Here is a 23,768-nt window from a genome sequence, read left to right as displayed (position 1 = left end):
TTTTTACTATTGACTGAAAAATACTTACTTTTTTATTTTAAAAAAAGAAACACTGTATTAGAGCCCCAATTGAATCAAATATATTTACTCATTCAAATGCACGATAACAGAAATCCAAACTCTTCCAAATTGCTTGGATCGAAATGTAAGATTGACTTCACATCACGACTTGAGATTTATAGCTAGCAAATCAGTGAATTTGCAGGGCATTTTGATCCCCTAAATTTTGGCACCCTGTGTGGCCACAGTGCTCAATTGATCGATCCTGAAGCCAGCCCTGCAATCCCCAATATCATAACTTCATTTAAAAGTGCAGTTTCTTGTACAGTCTCTTGCAGGTCATGATGATGCCATGATCCACAGGTCCAATTATAGAAGTGGAAGCTAAACAATGCACCAAATTGACCCATCACTACTACAAAACTCTTCTGTATTAAGATGAGGAGTACTGTCAAGTTCTGGGGAAAGCTTCACAAAGTTTGTCCATTATTTTCTGACCTCTCGATTGAATTGATGACACCAGTCAGTGGCAAATGAACAAAGCATTTTTTTAAGCTGTAGAAAGCCACTAGAGAATTCCATTCAGTCCTAGAAGATGTGAGTAAAATCACACAATATTTATAAGTGCAGGAAAGAAGGGGGAATTCAGTTTTCAGTTATAGACTAGAGTTCATTATTCTCAAGAAGGGGAACAGGGTGTGTCCAGTTTTTGAAAGTGTTTTCCAACCTTCTACATACAGTAAAATGCTAAATACAGCAGAAAAGCATGCCCAATGGTTTAATTAATTTTGTTTTGTTTCTCACTCTGTGTTCCATTTCATTTTACTAGGCTAAATGCTTCATCAGCTGCTTGAAAACAGTAACATAAACCTCTAACCATTCATGCTATTTCCCAAGAGTAAGACCTTGCATTTGGCAGCATTAAAACATAGCTGCCATTTATCTGACCATCTCTGAAGTCTGAGATGGCTAGAGAAGGTGTGATGTATTTGGACATCACACCTTCTGTCCCTTTGTCAATGTCATTTATGAAAATGAGAAACAGTGGTCCAAGAACCAGTCTTTTAGGGATGCCATTCCTGATGTTACACCAATCTAAAGCATATCCATTAATCACAACATTCTGCCCTGCAGCCACTCAGCAATCCATCTTAGAATCTTTCAAGTTTCTAAGTCTTGGGGAGGGGGATACAAGGACCAATAGATTAACAGTAGCCACTAGCAGAGGTGAAAGTGATTCTTGCACTGCTTCTATTGAAATGAGTGGCAGCCTGGAAAACAAGATGCAGGATATTTCAGAGACTGCTGGGAGTCATTGTGATACAAGTAAACACATGGGTTATGTTAGGGTAGCTAAGAATAGGAACAGGTGCATGTATACCTGCATGTACACCAATGCTAGGAGTTTGGTAAATAAATTAGATGAATTTGAGGTATTGCTCAAAACATCAAAGGCAGATATTGTTCGGATATCAGAGACGTGGTGTCACACAGATATAAAGAATGCAGAACTGAAATTTGGGGTGTACAATGTGTACAGAAAGGATAAACAGGATAGGAAGGGAGGAAGGGGTTATGCTATTAATTAAGAAACACACAAAAGCCAAGGAAGTGAAGCCAGTCGACATCGCTGGACAGTGCAGTGTCGAGTCAGATTGGTGTGACATAAGCATTGGGAGATCAAAATTGAGAGTAGGAGTGTGCTATAGGCCTAATGACTCAGATGAGTATAATAAGAAATTGTACATGGAAATAGAGTGGGCCAGTAAATCAGAGAGTCTTATAATGGAGGATTTTAATTTCCCAGATATTGACTGGAATTTGTGGGTTGGTCACATACACACTAGCAACGCTTTTGTGAATTTATTGGATGATTGTTTTCTTCATCAGCATGTTCGGGAGGTAACTAGAAGGAGTAATACTCTTGATCTGATTATCAGTAATGATTCTTCATGTATTAAGAATCTGCAGATAAAGGAACCACTAGGTGGCAGTGATCACAGTGTGCTGAAGTGGGATTTACTCAAAGAGGAACTACCATCAGGGATAAAGGGAAGGGTTTTTGCTTTCATAAAGGTGACTACGATGGTCTGAGACAGTATCTAAATTCTATACAGTGTGACCAACTGATGATGCAAACTCAAAATAGGAAGCATTCAAAGAACTTATCTTGGAAGCTACTAGGCATTACATAGCAACTAAGAAATACTGTTCAAGAAGGTTTAGGCCTAAATGAATGTCAAATGAACTAATGAGATATATGGCAGAGAAGAAAAATGCATGGGATACATATAAATTAACATGTGACACAGAAGCCTATGATAGATATAAGCTGATCTGTAACCAAGTTACAAAGGCGGTTAGGCAGGCGAAGGCAGATTATGAGAAATCTTTGGCAAAGGATACAAAGAAAAACAGCAAAGAGTTCTTTACTTATGTAAACTCTAGAAGGAAGGGGATGAATCAGATTGGTCCACTTGATATCGATGGTTCAACTGTTGATGATCCTGCTCAGGTAGCTAACAAACTAAATGAATATTTTGCATCGGTATTCACACATGAGGAGTTATTCAGTGAGGGGAATGCCAGAGGTGTTTTCAACTCTGGCAGTAATCTTGTAATAACTGAGAGTAAAATGGAGGAGAAATTGTTGAAGATAAACACAAGAAAGGCACCTGTGGTGGATGGGATGTATCCAGTTATATTAAAGGAGGCAGCAAAGGAAGTAAGCAAACCCTTAGCCATAATTATGGGAGCTTCCTTGGACTCAGGGGAGGTACCCATAGACTGGAGATGTGCAAATGTGACCCCAATTCACAAAGGAGGATCAAAGGCTGACACAAGTAATTATAGACCTGTGAGTTTAACTTCTGTTCCAGGAATATTAATGGGGGCACTGGTTAAAGAAGCACTGCAGGATCATCTAGACAAGACTTCAGTTATAGCTCGGACACAGCATGGTTTTGTTAAGGGAAATTCTTGCCTGACCAATTTGATTGGATACTATGATGCAGTCACAAAATAACTGGATGCAGGGAATAGCTTTGATGTTATATATTTGGATCTTAGAAAGGCTTTTGATACTGTTGCACATGGAAGATTGCTGCACAAATTGGAGCAGTGTGGCACTGGAGGCAAATTGCTGCTATGGATAAAGGGATGGTTGTGGGAGAAGACAGAGAGTGGTAATCAATGGACACTGCTCATCGTGGACTAATGTTATTAGTGGAGTCCCTCAGGGTTCAGTGTTGGATCCATTATTGTTTTCTGTATTTATAAATGATATTGATGATGGTATATCAAGCTTAATGTCCAAAGTTTGCAGAAGATACAAAGGTTGGCAGGGTTGTTAAGGACACTACTGATGCTATGCTGCTGCAACAGGATCTGGAAAGGTTGAACAGATGGGCTGAGAGGTGGCAAATGAAGTTTAACATTGACAAATGTAAAGTACTACATATGGGAAACAGCAATCCCAGAGCAACATATCAACTCTGTGGTACTACACTGACAGTGGTAGAGAATGAAAAGGACCTGGGGGTAATTGTGCAGGCAGATATGAAGTTCTCTGAGCAGTGCAGACTGGCTGCAAGAGTAGCTCATGGTGTCTTGTGAATAATATACAGGAATTTTTCTAGCAGGGATAAGGAGGTGATTATTCCCTTGTATAAGGCAATGGTCAGGCCACACCTTGTGTACTGTATACAGGTCTGGAGGCCTCATTTCAAGAAGGATGTAGAGCTGCTGGAACGAGTACGGAGAAGGGCAAGGGCAACAAGATTAGTGAATGGAACAAAGGGCTGCTCTTACGAAGAAAGGCTTAAGTTTTGCAAATTACAGTGTCTGGAGACTAGTCACCGGCGAGGTGATCTGATAGAGATATATAAAGGCTTGAATTGTTTGAGCATGTTCAATGCCAAGATTCTTTCTCTTGCTCAGAATAATCACCTGAGAGGGCATAAGGGTGCCTCCATAGCCAGGTGGGAAGGAGCAGCAGTGTGTAGCACACGCTTCTTGATTAGACCGGGGTTTGAGCCCATCACCACCAAATACGGAGGATGCAGTCAGGGAATGACCACCACATATCCCGGAGCAATATGGCCTTAGTTGCTAATGCTCCTAAAAACCAAATAACAATAACAACAATAAGAGAGGGCATAAATTCAGATTGAGGAAAGACAGACGTAGGATTGATGTGCGGAAATTTGCCTTTAGTCAGCGGGTAGTTGATTGGTGGAACAGACTTCCATCCCTTGTTGTGGAAGTTGATAGCCTAAATAAATTTAAGGCTCAGCTGGACAGGTATTTCAAACAAATGGAGGGATGTGAAATGGAAGTGGTTTTTTTTTTTTTTTTTTTGGCTAATGCTACATAAGCTCGCTTTCTTGCATCATATGCCTCTACTAATGCTAATGCTAAGTAAGCCAACCTGTTCAAGCTCATACAGTAACTTCTAATGAGGGATAGAGTCAAAATGCCTTGCTAAAATCCAAATATAACTATGCCAAAATTGTTCCTTACATCCAGCTCATGAGTAACTATGCCAAAATAGCCCACCAAGTTAGTTAAACATAATTTTCCCTTAACAAAACGATATAATGTGCTATTCAGAATGCCATATTTATCTAAATGTCCCTGAATTACACTTTTAATCATTGCCTCTAAGATTTTTCCTGCACGTCAGACTAATCAGTCTATAGTTACCAATTTTGCTCTTAGAACCACCTTTATGTATTGGTGATACATTGGCACTTCTGCAATCCGAAAGAATGTCCTCTGAGTCCAAAGATGTTATTTGGTTTTTAGGAGCATTTGCAACTAAGGCCATATTGCTCCGGGATATGCGGTGGTCATTCCCTGACCTTTCCGCATCCTCCATATTTGGTGGTGACGGGCTCGAACCCCGGTCTAATCAAGAAGGTCTAATCGAACCCGGTCTAATGTACGCACTGCTGCTCCTTCCCACCTGGCTACGGAGGCGCCGAGTCCAAAGATGTCCTCATAATTAACCTCAGTGGTCTCAATACTACAGGGTATATGCCATCAACTTTTGGACCCACCTTGCCTTTATTCTCAAAAGTTTTTTTGAATTTTTTTATTTACAGTCGTCAGTAATTTCAAAATCACTAACTTCATATAGCTGTGACTCGCTCACTCAGTCTCTTCTCAGCATGAAGGGTCTTTCATCAGTAAAGACAGATGCAAAGTACCTATTCGATTCATCTGCAACAACTGGATTATCTAAGACTTTCCCCACACCCAGTGCACAAAGGTCTGATCTGATTCAATTTCTTCTTTGTTGTATTCATACACATTAAAAATTCCTTGTCCCCATTCTTTGATCTCTTAGTCAGTGCTTTCTCATACATATCCTTGGTCTCCCTAACCTTATTTGTGGTATTATTACAGACTAATGTACCTGTTGTAAGCTTCAGTACTTTTCATCTGTAACTATCCCATGCTTTGTCTGCTCTATTTGACCAGCCAGCTTTGTATTCATCTATTTTGACATTCTTCTGCAATATTTTCTTAATGATATGTATGCATTCATGGCTTCTGTGATTTTTTTCTTTAAAGGTATTCTATAGTTAAACTGTATTCGCCCTCACTCTGCAGTACATCCAATTGATAAATTGCCATACAGCATCTTAAACTGACAACACCCCCCCTTCTGAAATTAAAATTCATGCCTTTACTTTTAACTACTGCAACATCTGACAACTGATGACTGTGTGATCATTACTTGAAAACTGTTTCTGCACTTTGTGCCCTGTAATGTCATCTGATTCGTGAGTAATGATGATGTCACAAATATTCTCACCCCTAGTATTTTGTCTAAACATGCTGGTACAAATAATCATCCAGTTTATTTTTAAAAAAATTTTTCCCCATGGTGAGTTTCCCTTCCCATTTATTTCAATCAATCTGGGGCAGATTGATTAAAATAAATGGGATAATAAGACATCCACACTTGCTTGCCCATTCCATCTGCAGGTAGAGACTCTCTTAATGCTCTTAACAATCTTCTGGTCTGCAGATTATTCCCACTCTCATTATACCTTTACTTTCACCCAACTCACACCACACAGATTCAATTCTTGCAAACGTAAAACTTCAGACTCAGCAAAAGCATTTTTCATGCTCAGTCTGCTTTTGATAAGAAGCATGATCCCACCATCCATTCTATCTTCCTTATCTTTCCTAAATACATTATATATATATATATATATATATATATATATATATATACCATAGTGAAACTCATCATTCTCAATTTCTGGGTGGCACCATATTTCTGTTAGCCCTATCATGTCACCATTAATTGTCCTATCCAGGAGGCACCTCCGTAGCCAGGTGGGCAGGAGCAGCAGTGCATAGCACACGCTTCTTGATTAGACCGGGGTTCAAGCCAGTGACCACCAAATATGGAGTATGCGGAAAGGTCAGGGAATAACCACCACATATCCCCGCAGCAATATGGCCTTAGTTGCTAATGCTCCTAAAAACCAAATAACGACAACCTAACCAGTAGTTCAAATTCAGCCATTTTATTGAATGACATTACTGTAGACATAGTTAAGTATTCTTCTATAATTTACTACCCTGACACCCCTTGAAGTTATTTAAGTTTGTTGCCCTAGCTGTATCTTCCCAATCATTTGAAATATTGCTACTCTCAGAACATCTTAACATCGGCCGTTGCAGCAACAAACAAGTTCAAATTCAGCCATTTTATTGAATGACATTACTGTAGACACAGTTAAGTATTCTTCTATAATTTACTACCCTGACACCCCTTGAAGTTATTTATGTTTGTTGCCCTAGCTGTATCTTCCCAATCATTTGAAATATTGCTACCCTCAGAACATCTTAACATCGGCCGTTTCAGCAACAAACAAGAATTCTTGAGGTGAGTATCATCAGATAAATGCTGATCTATATTACCCTTCCCCTCCCCCACAACCAACTAACAGTTTCTCTTAACCCTTAAGGTATCCTCAGTGATTCAGGTTACATACAGTTATCTAAACAATTTCCCTCTCCCACCTCTCCTAAAGAATATCATAAAATAGGGGTGTATCTGTAAAGCATTTGAAGTACAGTAACCCTCATATGACGCGGTAGTTTGGTTCCTACAAAATCTCGTGTAATGCAAACCGTGTTATATGGGACTATGAACTAGTACAAAAATGGGAGGGGGGGTTACATTCCAAAAGCTAACAAAAATACACCATTTTTTTTAATAACTTAATATTTTAAGTAATAGTAAGTAGTAATAACTTAATATTTTAACTTTATTTTTATAGTAGTAACGTAATTAGTAATAACTGAACGAACGTCTTATCTTACAAACTGATGTTTATATGTCAGATAATGTATGTTCATTTAATTTTCCTCCTCTTCAATGCTGCTAAGCACAATCTCTTCTGCAGCATCTAGATTTCGAGTACCTTCTTCTCTATCACAATCTGCACGCTTCAAAGTAAATTTTGTCAATTTTTTATGGTCTCAAACAAGCACAAGTTTAATAGCACAGAACATAATCAGGGATCTTCCAATAAAATACAGCGGACACCCGCTTAGATAAAAAGCACAAATTTAACTTTATTACCTTACCAATTAACAAAGTTAAATGATACATGAAAATCGGAAGAATATTTTCCAGTTGGCAAAATAAAAATAAATTTACAATTACATACATAGCTTAATTAATATGTACATACTAACTAATTGATATTTCTATTCACTGACTTTTTTTTGGTTGTAAAACTTAAAACAGTAAAAATGATAAGCAATTAATAACATAGAACATGGGGCACACAAGTTTCAAACACAATATGCACAAGAGAGAGAGATACAGAGTAATGAGTTTCTGAACATTTATGTTTTTTTTATATGATTGAATATTTCATCATAATAATGTGAAAACTCAGAATTCCAGCTATCAGTACTATAGCAAATGCAAGAATATCAAGTTTACTACCCATTTATAATTGATTACACTAACAGAAAAGACTAATGAACAGGAAACTGCAAATCGTTTTTATTGTTTTCTGGCGGTCACTACCATTTTTCATAGTGACCTCCAGAAATGTGCTTTAGAAAACTATCACAAAGGCTAACGACTAGCCAGTCAACAGCAGGGATTCACAAAAAGGAATGGAAACATTGAAAGTTACATCTAACAAAATAAACAAAAGCTCAAAATTACCATGTTATGCAAAATTTCCTGCAATTCTCAAACTGTGTTAGAGCAAAACCATGTTATATAAGTACCGTGTTGTGTGAGGATTGCAGCAATTCTCAAACTGTGTTGTAGAAGTACCATGTTATATGGAGGCTGCCTGTATTTAAAACAGGTTTTTTTTTTTTGTTTGTTTGTTTTTTTTGCAACATGAGTATAAGCATTTTTTTAAAACAGGAATAAAGCTGCAACAACACTAAACCCCTCTAAAAATCAGAGATGCATAGTGCAGAAGGGATAATTACAGTTGGTGACAATTATATTAGAACATTTAAGATGATTATCCTTTTGTGATTTTTAGCCCCTCTTCATCAGCTACTTACGAGTGTTTGTATCTTATTTCTTTCAGTCATAACCTAGTCTATAATAGTGTTAATATTAAGTTTTACTTTGTTTTTGCTTGCTTCCACATCATCATTCACTCTAACACTATTTTTAAATTCTAAACTGTTTGTTGATTTACAATTATTACACAATATATGTACTGGTAATTAGAAGAATACAGACATCTTGAAGTCAGTCACAAAAAAAAAACAAAAAAAACTTTTCTATTATAATAGTTGGATTAACTTGTATAACAAACTTATAGAAATAAATCTAAATTACTAATTCAGACAAATTAAGGCTAAATTATAATGGTTTTAGGTTTAATTTCTTTGTAGGAGAAACAGAAACAAGGAAACAGTCAAATAATTTAAAGTGGGAGCTATGGAGGAGAATGAAGGAATATTTAAAATGGAAAGTTATGTAAAAATAGTCCTCAAGATGAGCCAATATAACAAAATTGGCCTGCTGCCATTGTGATCCTCTGTATGAAGCCTACAAGCTATTTATTTCAGAATTTTTGAGGTGAACTCTGCAGAGATGTCATTGTTGAGTTTGTTGGTGTATCAGCAACTGTTGCTATAATGCACTGCAGAGATGTGTTACACAACTTTGTATATTTAGGGAACATATTAAACAGTCATACCAATGAGGGTAGAAGTTGCAGCTAGATTCATAAGATTGTTTGTGACATTTTATTCTTGCTCTATAATTAATAGACTGCTTACAAACCCTGTGGAACTCCAAGTACTTATATATATATAAAAATACAAAAAGAATTTAATTAAAAATTACATACCGATAGTTCATTTTTCTTTTGCATTTCTACCAATTGGTGATAAGCCACAAATTCATTGACAATTGTTTTCAGTCCTATTAGTTTTGCAACTTTCTCCAAATCATTTATTTCCACTCCCATAATTAAGGCTATTGGAACAAATATCTTGGACAACAGCCACTGAAAATAAACAAAAAAGCTCTCAGAATACTGGTAGTGCACTTATTAAAAACATAAGGTCAAGATCAGCAATTGATATATAAAGATAAGTTTATAGTATAATACTTTTTGATATCTGAATAATAAATATGAAGTACAAAATCCAGATACTTTTTTTTTTTTCTCATGCTGTTAATGATACGGAATGACTGAAAAAAAAATGTTGACACTTATGAGATACCTCACAGCATGCTCTTGGCATTTTTTAGGTTCATCAATCACTCAGACTATAGTATCCCAGTTCTTTTGATACTCCAGTTGTGTGTTTTCAGCCTGATTTTCATGGGCTTAACAACCTAGAATAATTCAGTGGGAGGGGAACCCTATCCCATCTGCTTCACATCAGCTAACTACAGCTCCAGTTGAAAAGGATTTTAAGAATTTCTCCAATCTTTGAACTGAAACTTCTCCAAAGTGCCATCGCAGTGTGCACATCTGTGTAAATTGTAATGCAGTGCTTCCCAAATGTTTTCCTTCATTACCCAAAACCGCTTATCAGAAAGTCATTTTTACACTCAATGTGTAAAATATGAAGATTTTTATGAAGTTGGTAGGTAAAACGCTAACTGCACAGAAAACAGATAAGATAAGTGAAGAGAGATCATTAAAAAAATTGAAGCAAACAATATGTTTGATGCAATGTTTTTATTTTTAACATCTCTAAACATTTTAGCAGCCACAAAAAATTTGGTAATTATTCACCATGAATATTTCATCACCCAGGTCCCAGCTAATGAGTATAATGCCACTGCTCCATCTTCTTTATGAAGGCAAGAATGGAAAGTCCTACTTAACACATGTAGGTGCTTGGAAACAGCAATAATTGCATTACGGCCTCCCCAGCTACCACAAGATATTCATCGTGAATTGTTAACCAGAAAGACTCCAAATGGTCCTTTTCTTCAAATAGCATTTTGCACTGACTGCTTGACCTAAGCTCCATCATTAGCTCTGCAAAATTATTAACAGTATCGGGGAATTCAGTCAAGCCACACAGAAAGGGATTTACAATCCGCCAATATATAGACCTTTCTAGTTCAAAAAAGTATTCCTTGAAACACAAAGACAGTTTTGTTAAGTGGGTGATCACGTCATCATCCTTGATTTCACTGAAATCAACCCCATCAGTATCCTTCAAGAACAAAGAAAAGGTGGGGAAGGATGCAATTTTAGCCAATATTTGAGCTTTTCTTGAAATGCTGTTATTTTTTTTCACTTGTGGAAATTATATTTTTTTCCTGTTTTCCTTGAAGTTGCAGATTAAGTGATTCATGTTGGAGAAAATATCAACTAAATAACTAAGCTGAGCTAACCACTTCATGTTGGAAATTATTTCAACAAGAGCATTCTTCTTTTCATCCAAAAACATCTCAATTTCAGTCCTCAGCTCCCAAAAGCAATTCAGAACATTCCCTCTTGAGAGCCAACAGTTCTGCGCATAGAAAACAAGGTTCTTATGTAATCAATCAGTTTTGAAGAATCTCCAGTTTAAAGCACTTGCTATGATTAAGTTCACTATGGTAATGACATTTTTCATGACTTCCTCTAGTTCAGGAACAAGACCTTTGACAGCCATACCTTGGCAGTGAATTATACAATGCATTGAGAGAATTTTGGGGTTGTGTTGCTTTGCATGAGCTATAAAGCCTGAGCACTGACCCAACATTGAAGAAGCACCATAACTGTTAATCCCCACATAGGAATCCCACGTTAAACCTTCTTCACTAAAAAATGCATGAATAGCATGGAATATGTCAATTCCTTTACAGATCATTTTCAAAGGCTTGTAGCAAAGAAGATCTTGTTCGATCGTGGTTTCAAACTTATAATAGATGTAGATCATCAACTGCAAGTTGTTGGAGACAGCTGTGGTTTTGTCCAGTTTAATAGCAAACTTACCACTCCATATGATATGGTGAATAAGTTCTGCCTTTGTCTCCAGCAACGATTTCAATTCAGTGACTTTTTTTTTTTTTTTTTGTTAGCGCATCGGTTTCTGTGGCCATAATGCACCTCCCAAAGTTTTTGCATTTTTTACTCTGATCCAAGCCCAAAGTGGGATTTGAACCCACAATCTTTGGGTTGCCAAGCAGGCACTTTACCCACCTGGCTAGCCCGGTCGGCAATTCAGTGACTAATGGTATTATTGGACAATGGTACTGCTGCCACTTTCATGCTTGGTCAGACCTACACATTATTTCATTGATATAAATAGCAGCTGGCCAGATGAGTGTTCTCCCCTATTGTGTGTGGCATCTTTGATTTTGCAATCCGGTAAGCCACTTCAAAGGTTGCTTTTGCTGCATCCTTTTGATTAATTGCTTTGGAATCCTTGTTAGTAAGTCCTTGCTTCTTTATAATCCCTTCTAAATGTTGAAAATATGATGGAGGCTTGGACAACAATGTTGGATGTTTCGACTGCACATGGTCTTCGAGCTTACTCTTTTTCAATGACTCACTGCATAGAACGGCAGAGCACACAACACATTGTGGTTTCACAACTCTCTTGTCTTCGATATAGATGAACCGTAGCTCAATGAAGTCTGGCACATAAGGACATTTAGTAGCACTCATTCTGGGTAAGAAAAAAAGATAAATTAGGAATTGAATATTCATTATATTATTTTAAATAAACTAAAAATAATATAATGAAGATTACCTTTTCCAAATGTGTATGGTACGATTTAAAAACAGCCAGTGCGATACATACTTCACACCGCCACAGCTAGCAACACACTGCACCTAAAGTTTAGACTAGACAACTAGACTCACTCACTTTAGTTTAGGGGGGCAGTACATGTAGACATATTTTGTCAATTCTCACATGCATGCAAACACAGAAAAAATGATTGAATCTAATAACAAGTATATGGTGTATTTATTAAACAGCAAATAAATACTTGTTAGGCTGTTTTAGAGTATCGGTGCATACTGACTGATCACTTTCTTCAGAGTACTACTTCTTCTACACTTTTACAGTAAATTTTAATGTGTATTCAGAGGCATGTCGTTATCCAAAGAAAAACTACTTTTACCCAATTTTGGGTAATTTACCCAGGTTTGGGGAGCACTGTTGTAATGGCTTGCAAGTAGAAACAATAAGTGCAAACTAGAAATTTTTGCTTTGCTAACAATAAGCATCTATTTCAATCTTACACAGCTTAGTTTTAAGTTTTTCTTCAAATCGGTCTGGGGTTGGGAAAGTTCTGACTTATAATAACTGCAATGCAACACACCAACTATATAACTAAACTTTATTAGAATAATAATTATATAAGACCCGATAAAATTTTATAAAAATAAAATATATTGATTGTACAATAAAAGTGATAAAATTAAAAATATAAAAATTAAACTATATGGAATTTTATCATTTTATTTTTACAAAATTTTATCCAGTCTTATATTATTATTATTTTAATAAAGTTATACAGTTTGTGTATTGCATTGCAGTTATTATGGGTCAAGTTTTAAGTTCTTTGCATCAGTTTTGATTTAACTGTTAACTTTTGAATTAACAATGTTGAGACATTGAAAAAGTTTCAATGTCTCAACATCTGGTTGTGCAAGTCAAGGTGATAAAGTAGCAATGGGATTTAGTAAAGATATCATGGAATTTCAAAAGGGCATGATTATGAGAGCTTGTGCATTGGGTGCTACCATATTTGAAATGACATGTCTTGTTGGCAATGAGCAGGTACCACCTTCTCCTGCCATCAAAACTAGAAAAGATTAAGCAAAGTGGATTTGGGTAAATGGCAGGTTACTGTGTGACAGTTGACATCACAATACAAGATGCAGAATACAAGAACAATGTCCCAAATGAAGATGACACACACGTACAGGATTCCACAGTAGATGAACCAAGAAACATCCTCTGCTCACCACTGATCACTGTTGATAGCAAATGGTTTCAACAACACACTGTTTGGATATTTGAGGACTGGAATGAGTGTGCTGGTCAGACGAGTCCAAATACCTGATGCAACATGAGTCTATGCCCATCATCCAGGCAGGTGACAGTGGTTGCTTAATATAGGACATGTTTTCTGGTAAGAACTAGAACTCTTGGTGCATATGGACTAATGATTCACAGGTAAGGTCTACTGGCAGCTCTTAGGACATGTGCACTCTGCTATGTTGCATTTTTCCCAGACAACAGAAACAGGATTCTCCAAGAAGATAATGCACCATGTCATCAGGCCCACACTGTGCATGAGTGGTTCAAGAAACACAGTGAGGATAACATCCATCTTGATTGGCCTCCCAAATTTGCCTGACCTCGATCCAACTGAACACCTGTGAGATGTTTCGGAATGGAAAGTGAGATATATGGATATGCAACTGTCATCTATTCTGATACTATGGAAAGTCTTGCAGGCAGCATGGCTGCAGATTCCTACTGATATCTTGTGGCTATTTGCCTAGGCATTGACTCCACTAGATAGTTATTTGTGTGAGCGGTGGCCAAACACAGTATTAGGTAGGCAGTCATAATTCAGTGATCACTTAGTGTATATTTTTATTCAAGGTCATTTCAAATAATGTATCAATTTACATACAAATTGTTTGGAAATCTTCAATTAACTGCTACCATATTTAAAAGTAATTGTAGACACAGTTTACAATAGATGCCAGCAAGAAAATATATTTGAAAATTGAAAGAAAAATACGTAGTTTGGACATACAAAAGCCAAATTGAATAAATTCTTTGGAATTCTGATCTATAAGTTGATGAAAGTGAATCAAATGATATGCAAATAGAGGCATGTGACATTACTGCATGGAAAACAAAAAAGTAAAATTTTTTCCTGAGATTTTGTCAATTTTTTTATTTGCTTATTTTACTTATTTTATTTTAATTTTTACTTACTTTAATGGTGGACAATTGAATCAATAAGAACAAATTAACATTAATTTTTTATTATTTAATTATTAATTGATTAATAAAAAGTTATATAAACATGTCAATTGTAGAAGTCTGAAAAGTCAAAATTCCACAAAAAATTTACTCCACAGATCCCACTACCAATGGAAACTCACTACCTGTAGCCCATCAGAAACTTACTTGGGAAAGGGCTCATCATATATGGAGCAGCATTACTCAGAAAATGAAGAACATGCTGAACTCCTTGTAGCCATAACACACAGCATAAATAAGATTTTTCAAAAAAGTATGCAGATTGTTAAGTAACTGACATTTTCCAACACCTATTTCAAAATAAATATAAAATTGTCAGTTTCAAGATTTCCACTCACCACAGCTACAAAAATGGCCCTCCACATCAGTTGTTTCATCTATTGAGACAATTTTTTTTCCCCTTCTTATGTATATGCAAATATTTCTTTGTTCAAAAGACTAATATTTCTATATTGGCACATGAAAACTAACAATTCCTTGTAAATCAAGGATGATTTGTTGTTGGAAGTGGATGTATTTTGTGTAAGAGGGAGTTGAGCAGATTTTTTTTTTCATTTGTCTGCTGAATTGTTTGAAAGTGTTAATCATAGCCAATATACCAGGTAATGGTAAAATGCTTACTCTTACTTGATATATCAAGTTTTTATGTAATATATATAAAATCACTTTGACCAAAGTTTTTTTTTTTTTTTTTTTTTTTTTTTTAAACGACTGGCTTCAGAAGGCTTACATTTAGGCATTTCAACCAACAAGCTTTCACTTAAATTACAATTACAGCAATTCTTTAAGGTCTCACACATTTTATAAGCAATGTGGGCATGCATTGGCAAGTCTACAATGACCTGCCAAAAAATGTCTTGACTGCTTATATAAGGGATGTCAAACTCCAGAGGGCTCACTGACTGCACTACTGTGCACATTGCATACTGGTGTGGCATTACTGACTGAAATAAATTAAATATTTTCACATATTTTTCCTTGCACAAAAATATATTTCATGAAGGTTTGTATAATTTATGAATTTTAATTAAAATTTATATTAGTGTATTTACTTTTAGATATCACAATTTACTATATTTTCATAGGTTTGATGCTATTAACTTGTAAGAGTTAACAACATTTGGGGCCATACTGCCAGTATTCAAAACAGCAGATAGAAGTTTATTCCAACAATCAAGTACCTGCTAGCTGAAGGCAAACTTCTGCACATCTATCCTGCAGTCATCCTTCCTCAATTTGAATTTATGCCCACTCGTATGTGTGTTAGTCAGAGCAAGAGGATGAATGCCATCAGCACTGAGCTTACTCCATGCTGATGGCATTGAATAATGCTTACCTTTATTAGTATACAACTTATGTGAAAGTAAACTAAAAAGATACAAATATTAGTGATTTTAAGATCACAAGAAAGAAGTAAAAGTCTGTTATATAAAAATATTAACAGCACAACTCTAATAATAACAGATTAAATAATGCCCATTATTAATAGCATAGACTTACCTCAAAATTCAAAAAATTCCAAGTTATTAAACTTCCCAACCACTGAATAAAATTATCCAGAAATGCAATAAATGCCAAAAAAGCAATAAGGTTAGCTGCAATGTTTGCAACCAAACCGATGGCTTCACTTGCTCCATTAGCAGCTGCTTCCAAAGCAGTGGTTTCCTTTCTATTTGAGAAAAAAAATTTACTTTATTAATTATTAATTTAAAATGAAATATTTGCTGCAATAATTACTTTTTTTATATAAAATATTCAATCCATGTTCGCTCACTTCAGCTTTGCTGCTCACAAACCTCTGAATTTGTTGTAAGTCAAGCGTAACAAAAGCCATGCAATGTGCTATCTACTCTATGGCCACAACATCTGAACTCTGCTAAATTGGCTTTTTTATTGTTTAAAATTAAATTTATTAGATTTTGATAACCTTGTTTCAAATCTGCAGTGAAATTATTGTGTACTTTTTATCTGATTAAGTAGCTGATTTTTTTTTTTTTTTTTTTTTGTACTTGAGTGAAGAGTTTATGCATAATGTAAATTCCTCACCCAAGAATAAAAATAATGATTCCAAGTAGGAGAGAATTATGCCTGTCATTGTATCAATATAAGCAAGATAAAAAGACTAATTTTTTTTTGTGTAATTCCATTGTTATATAATTAATACTGTAAGTGTTTAATAAAGTCTGTAAGTTATAAATTTTATCACCTAATATGTTGCGTAACTTGATAATATAAAATACTATTTTTTAGCATAATATGTACATACTGCTGTATGTAATTGGAAAACGGTATGTCTCAAAATTTGATGGCAGTACAGTGCTCTAGTTTTCAATTTAATTAAAAATCATGCCTCAGACAAGAGCAACAAAATTAAGAATTCAGAACAGTGAGAATGCTTTGATTTGGCAGAGCTGGCAGGGGCAGTTCTCATACGAATCAGTCTTATAATTTGTAGCAGTGGTAGCATGTCAGCAGAACAAACATACTACCGGCAGTACAAATTTTATGCAAATTTGTAAAGTACAAATTTTAGTACAAATTACTAAAAAAAAAAAAAAAAAAAAAAATTAATGGAAATTTGTACTGCTAGTGGTATGAAATGAGATTAAGCAAAAATTCAACATTTTTATGGGACTGCTTGAGCACTGATGACCTCAAAGCAATTAAACAGGGAGCCCTCATCATCCCAACACCAGAGCCAACACACACACACTCAGTAGGATCCCAAAAGGCAGAAGGTGAAGATCCCAACAATAGGAAGTAGCTACTGTTGGCAATTCTATTGTCAGGAAACATAAAATATGCAAAAAGGATAGCCTTTTTGCATAGCATATTTCCTTTTATAACAGGGACAAAAGTTAACAACATTATAGAACAATTACTTGTAATCTGACCAGTCAAGAAAGACCTGACAGGTGCTCTCAGAAAATCTGCTGTGCGTTAATTGTTAATTGATGAGTAAATATCTGAATTTTTTTTCTACATTCCTAAACACAGTTAAAAACTTTAATTCGAGATGTTTTGGAAGTTAAAAAGTTTTTACTTTTACTGTTTTTACCCTTTGTTTCAATGTGCAGTTTGAAACTGGTGTATTATCTGATGTGGGAGGTATTTGCTACAGAAAGTAGTTCCTCTTTTGTACAAAATGTGTTTTTTGTCTAAATTATTATTAATCTGTGCACAAATGTAAATTTAAAATTTTGCACACTTAACAGTCCTTCTAACTGAAAAATGGAAATGATAGCTTCATGTTTATATTTTATTACTATAACTTTGTATTTTCATTCAAAATAATATTAACTTTTTTGGTTTTTAAAAAAAAAGTGAAAAAACAGCATTTTTTAAATATTTAAATTTTTTATTAAAAATTTAATACTGCAATCCATTAAGAAAAGAAAAAATACTGGTACATCACAAAAAGTTTAAAAAACCAAAAACTTTTTCCAGAAAAAGAACAAATTTGGGCACCTGTCAAATTCTACATGACTGTGTTGGTACAAACAATGGCATGACTGCTACTGTGTTAAGGGCACAAGATGTGGTACTGTTGTACATGTTGGTATTACAAATGATATTAAGTATAGGTAATTAGAGAATTTATTTTGCTGATATAAAGAAACATTGAAGAAAAGCTATAAATTAGGGCTAAATTTGAAAGTGTCTGGAATTTTGCCTAAGCATAATAGGAAGAGGTACATGATGAGAGCCTAGTCAAATCAATTCAGCTCAGAAAACATTGTGCAAGACTCATACACATTTCAAGACTTTATACACCTCAATCAGATCACGTTGCAGGTGCCTAGTCTCCAGATGCTGAAATTTTCAGAAATTAAGCCTTTCTTCATAATAGCAACCCTTTGTTCCCCTCACCAATCTCATTCTCTTCTCTGTACTTGTTCCAGCAGCTCTACATCCTTCCTAAAATGAGAGGCCTCCAGACATGTATACAGTACTCAAGGTGTGGCCTGACCATTGCCTTATACAGGGGGATAATCACCACCTTATCGCTGCTACAAAAATTCCTGTATATCATTGACGAGACACCATGAGCTACTCTTGCAGACTGTCTGCACCACTCAGAAAACTTCATATCTGATTGCACAATTACCACCAGGTTTTTTCATTCTCCAATATGCTGAGTGTAGTTCCACACAGTTAATGTTACTCTGGGGTTACTACTGCCCACACACAGTACTTTACATTTGTCAATGTTAAACTTCAGTTTCCACCTCTCAGCCCATCTGCTCAATTTCTTTAGATCCTGTTGAAGTAGCGTACTGTCATTACAAACCTTGTCAACCTTTGTATCACCTGTAAACTTGGACATTGAGCCTGATATACCTTCATCAATATCATTAATAAATACAGAAAACAACAATGGGCCCAACATGTACCCTGGGGTACTCTACTAATAACATTTGTCCACGAAGAGCAGTGTCCATTCATTAACCCTCTCTTTCTCCTCCCACTCAACCACTCCTTTATCCATAACAGCGATGTGCCCTTAATGCCATACAGCTCCAATCTGTACAGTAGTCTTCCATGTGCAACAGTATTGAAAGCTTTCCTAAAATCTAAGTATACGATATCAAAATTATTTTTTGCATCCAGTTCCTTTGTGACCACATCATAGTATCCAATCAAATTGGTCAGACAAGACTTCCTTTTAACAAACCCATGGTGTGTCTGAACAATAACTGCAGTCTTGTCTAGATGATCCTGCAGTGCTTCTTTAATCAGTGCCCCCATTACTTTCCCCAGAGCAGAAGTTAAACTAACAGTTCTGTAATTACTCGTGTCACCTTTGTGAAAGGGGGATACATTTGCATATCTCCAGTCCATGAGGACCTCCCCTGAGTCCAAGGAAGCTCTCATAATTATGGCTAAGGCTTTGCTTACTTCCTTTGCTACCTCCTTAAATATAACTGGATAGATCCCATCCACCCCAGGTTCTTTTCTTATGTTTAACTTCAACAATTTCACCTCCACTTTGTTCTCAGTTATTTACAAAGTCATTTAACTCCCTGCCAGAGTTTGATAAACTACTAGCATTCCACTTCCCTCATGTGAATGTAGATGCAAAATACTTATCAGTCTGCCAGCTACCAAAATACTTATCAGTCTGCCAGCTACCAGAATCTCAGGTAGCTGACAGACTGAATCACCAGTCGAACCATTAATATCAAATGGACCAATCTGATTCATCCCCTTCATTCTGGAGTTTACATAAGAAAAGAATTCTTTGCATCTTTTGCAAAGGATTTCTCGTAATCTGCCTTTACCTGTGTAACTTCTTTTGTGACTTGATTATAGACCAGCTTATATCTACCATAGGCTTTGTGTCACCTGACAGTTTATATGCATCTCGATGCATTTTTCTTCTCTGCCACAAGTCTTATTAGTTCATATGACATCCATTTAGGCCTAAACCTTGAACAATATTTCTCAGTTGGTATGAAAAGTCTAGTAGCTTCTAAGATCAATTCTTTGAATGCTTCCCATTTAGAATTTGCTGTTGGTAACATCATCAGTGGGTCCCATTAAAATCTCTCATTAGAAGACATTCTGATTTACTTACACACTATATGTCTACAGTTTTTCATTATACTCATCAGAGTCACTAGGCCTACAACACATTTCTACTCTCATTTCAGTTTTCTCAGTGCTTAAAGTCACACCAAACAAACTCAACATTGTACTGGCCACCCATGAACACTGGATGCACCACCTTAGATTTTATGTACTTCTTACCTAAGGGCCAACCCTTTCCCATCCTATCCATTACTTCTGTACACATTTTCCTTCGTATATTCACATTCTGAATTCCTTATATCTGAGTGACACCATGTCTGTGATATCTCCACATGACGCATTTGACGATTTGATCAGCACTTCAAATTCATCAAATTTACTCACTACGCTCCTAGCTGTAGTGCACATACAATTATACCTGCAACTGTTTTTAACCTTAGCAACCATAACACAGCCCATGTATTTGCCTGTTCCACGAGAACCATCAGCAGGTCTTAAAATTCCCAACACCTTGCTTTCCAGACTACTGCTTGTTCCAATAGAAGCACTGCAGGAATAATTTTTGCCTTACAGCTATTGTTTATTTTATTTATTTATTTCGTATGGCAAAATGAGGATACATTTGTAGCAAACAATATTAAAAAAAAAAAATATATATATATATATATACACAGGGTGATTCACTACCAGTGCGACAAACTTGCAGGAGGTGTAGGGAGCACAAAGACGAATCGGAATCACATAGCATTGCAGGGTCCGAAATGCCTTCGTCATGCAGTAGAGGACGTTGAAAGGGAGGTCGCGTGAACAGAGATCCCGCTGGAAGTCAGCATTTGTGAACTGTTTCTGTTGAAGAAACCAAGTAGCAAAAGTCCTCCAGAGTGGATAATCTGCAGGCTCCAATGATTGGACGTGTTGCAGATGGTATGAACTCATTTGGTTTGTTGACAGTATCCTCCATACAGTGGATTGGGAAATACCCAATCGTTGGCCTATCGCTCAAGTACTCGTACTCTGATTGCCTTCTGCAAGACGTAGGACATTCTCCTCATTGTCTGGCGTCCTCGTTGTTCGCTCTCGATTCATGGTACCTCTTGTGAAACAACCAGTCTCACGTAACCTTCTGTGCACACATGCGAAAATCGTATGAGGAGCATGCCTGTGCGGGAAACGTTCCTGGTACAAGTGCAGAGCGGCGCGCCCATGACAGTCCACAGCTCCATATGCGAGGTGCATGTCGGCCAGTTCAACGTTTTAATACTCGTCCATCCTACTGCCTCGGGAACCGGTTCGCAAATGCTGACTTCCAGCGGGATCGCTGTTCACGCGACCTCCCATTCAACGTCCTCTGTTTGTTTGTTTGTTATTTGGTTTTTAGGAGCATTAGCAACTAAGGCCATATTGCTCTGGGAAATGCGGTGGTCATTCCTTGACCTTTCCGCATCCTCCGTATTTGGTGGTGGTGGGCTCGAACCCCGGTCTAATCAAGAAGCGTGTGCTACGCACTGCTGCTCCTTCCCACCTGGACAGGAAGGCGCCTCAACGTCCTCTACCGCATGACGAAGGCATTTCGGACCCTGCAATGCTATGTGATTCCGATTCGTCTTTGTGCCCCCTACACCTCCTGCAAGTTTGTTGCACTGGTAGTGAATCACCCTGTATATTCTAAAGCCTGGGAAAAGTGGATCTAGCCCTGAAGATTATCGACCAATTGCACTTTTAAATATATGCTATAAATTAATTGAAAGAATGGTTTACAATAGAATCTTAACTACAATCTTCCAACACATACCAATTGAACAAGCCAGATTTCGACCAAGCCGAAGCTGCTGTGACCAGGTACTAGCACTTACTAGCTACATCGAGAATGGATTTTAAGATAGGAAGAAGACCACTGCAGTCTTTATGGACTTGACATCAGCTTATGACACAGTATGGCGACAAGGAATGATTCTGAAATTTTTGAAGATTATTCCTTGCAAGACCCTCGCGATCCTACTTAACAATATGTTACGTAACAGAGTGTTTGAAGTACATTTAAATGGCAGAGTGAGCAAGCCCTATATATTAAATGATGGTTTACCACAGGGATCAGTTCTTGCCCCATTATTATTTAATATCTATACTGCAGATCTTCCAGCAACTACTTCTAGGAAATTCATGTACGCAGATGACATAGCTCTGACTGCCAAGTCTACTGACTCCAAAACAGCTGAAATCGTACTCACAAAGGATCTTCATAACTTGAATAAATATTTTCATACATGGCGACTTAAACCTAACTTAAATAAAACCGAAGTTAGCTGCTTTCATCTGGATAATCAAAGGGCTAATTATATGCCTCAAGTGAAAGAACACCTTTGTAATATTGCAGCAAAGATAAAAACTAGGAATAACATCTTGCACAAACTCAGTGGAACAGGCTGGGGAGCAAACGCAACGGTGCTACGAACATCAGCCCTTGCCTTAGTCTACCCAGTTGCAGCATACTGCTGTCCCGTATGGCTTAACAGTGCACACACATTGTAAAAGTTGACACCCAACTGAATGACACAATGAGGACAATATCAGGCACCATTAAATAGACACCTTTAAAATGGTTACCAGTATTATCTAACATCCATCCCCCTCATATAAGAAGAGAAACAGCTTTGCTGAAAGAATAGCAAAAATGTCACAGAAATCCTTAATTGCCCATACATCAGGACTGCAAACCCCAGAAACTGGAGAGATTGAAATCCAGGAACCCTCCATGGAAGCTAGGTGAGAAACTTATTAAGTCACATTTTAATGCTGATCAGACCTGACGTGAAGAATGGGCCACTTCAAACCCCAACCACCTGGGTTTAGTCAATGATCCATGATGAGTTGTACCTGGTTTCAATTTACCAAGAAAGGAATGGAGATCCCTGAATAGAATTCGAACAAGTCACGGAAGATGCAAGTTCTGGTTACACAAGTGGGGAAAAACTGAAAACCCATTCTGTGACTGTGACAATGTGATTCAGACTATCCAGCATGCCTCACGGAGTGCCCAAAGAGGAGATTTGAAGGACCCATCCAAGATTAACACAGTGCTACTGACGATGCTATTAATTGGCTGAATAAACTGGACATTACATTTTAATTTACCAAAATGTTATCTACAATTTACTCTGTAAATACCGCTATTGTTAATTTATTAATACTCAAGATAGCAAGTTTTCTGACCCACCTAACCCTGTTCGATAACACCAGCAAACATTTTGACCCCTCCAATTATGTGTATCCCATCCCTGTAAAAATAGTTTCTCCCCTATTACCAAGTACAGATGCTGCACTTAAGAGTTCCCAAGAGCTGCTGGTGTGGCATTTGAGTCTCAGAGTTTGCCATCCCTGCATTAAATCCAAATTATGCTTTAATGTACATGAGATGTCAACAGCCTCATTTGTGTATCAGCTAAAAGCAAACTAGGTTTGCATACCTCTATTTCACACTCTGAAATATGTCACTACGAATTTTATCAGTGTTGCACTTTAAATAAACCACTACTCTGTAAAAGAGAAGTTGTTTGGATTGCGATGGGTTTTATTGGCACATTAGCAACTAATGCTATAAATGCACCAAAACCAGGTCATATATATTACAAAAAAAAAAAATTGTATGCTTTCAGTGACTTAATAAATTAGGTCACTACGTCAAGACATATTAATAACATAGGTATAAAACATATATCAATAAAGAAATAACAATCATCATCATGAATTTG

General features: G+C 36.6%; 1 protein-coding gene across 1 annotated transcript in view; it reads right to left on the bottom strand.

Annotated features, from left to right (window-relative positions):
• The window catches only part of LOC150079318 (uncharacterized), a 211,685-nt gene that overhangs the window by 13,871 nt on the left and 174,046 nt on the right, over nucleotides 1-23,768 (bottom strand). Inside the window, exons 9-10 of the mRNA XM_090383031.1 lie at nucleotides 15,988-16,156; nucleotides 9,369-9,527 (exon numbers count right to left, since the gene is read on the bottom strand). Coding sequence (XP_090239157.1) covers nucleotides 9,369-9,527; nucleotides 15,988-16,156 — 328 coding nt within the window. The remainder of the gene's footprint in view (nucleotides 1-9,368; nucleotides 9,528-15,987; nucleotides 16,157-23,768) is intronic.

The sequence above is a fragment of the Mastigoproctus giganteus genome, chromosome 10, assembly GCF_048544385.1.
Source record: "Mastigoproctus giganteus isolate SK-2022 chromosome 10, ASM4854438v1, whole genome shotgun sequence".
Lineage (NCBI taxonomy): Eukaryota > Metazoa > Arthropoda > Arachnida > Uropygi > Thelyphonidae > Mastigoproctus > Mastigoproctus giganteus.
Note: the sequence above shows the minus strand (reverse complement) of the source record. Positions and strands in the feature narration are given on the sequence as shown.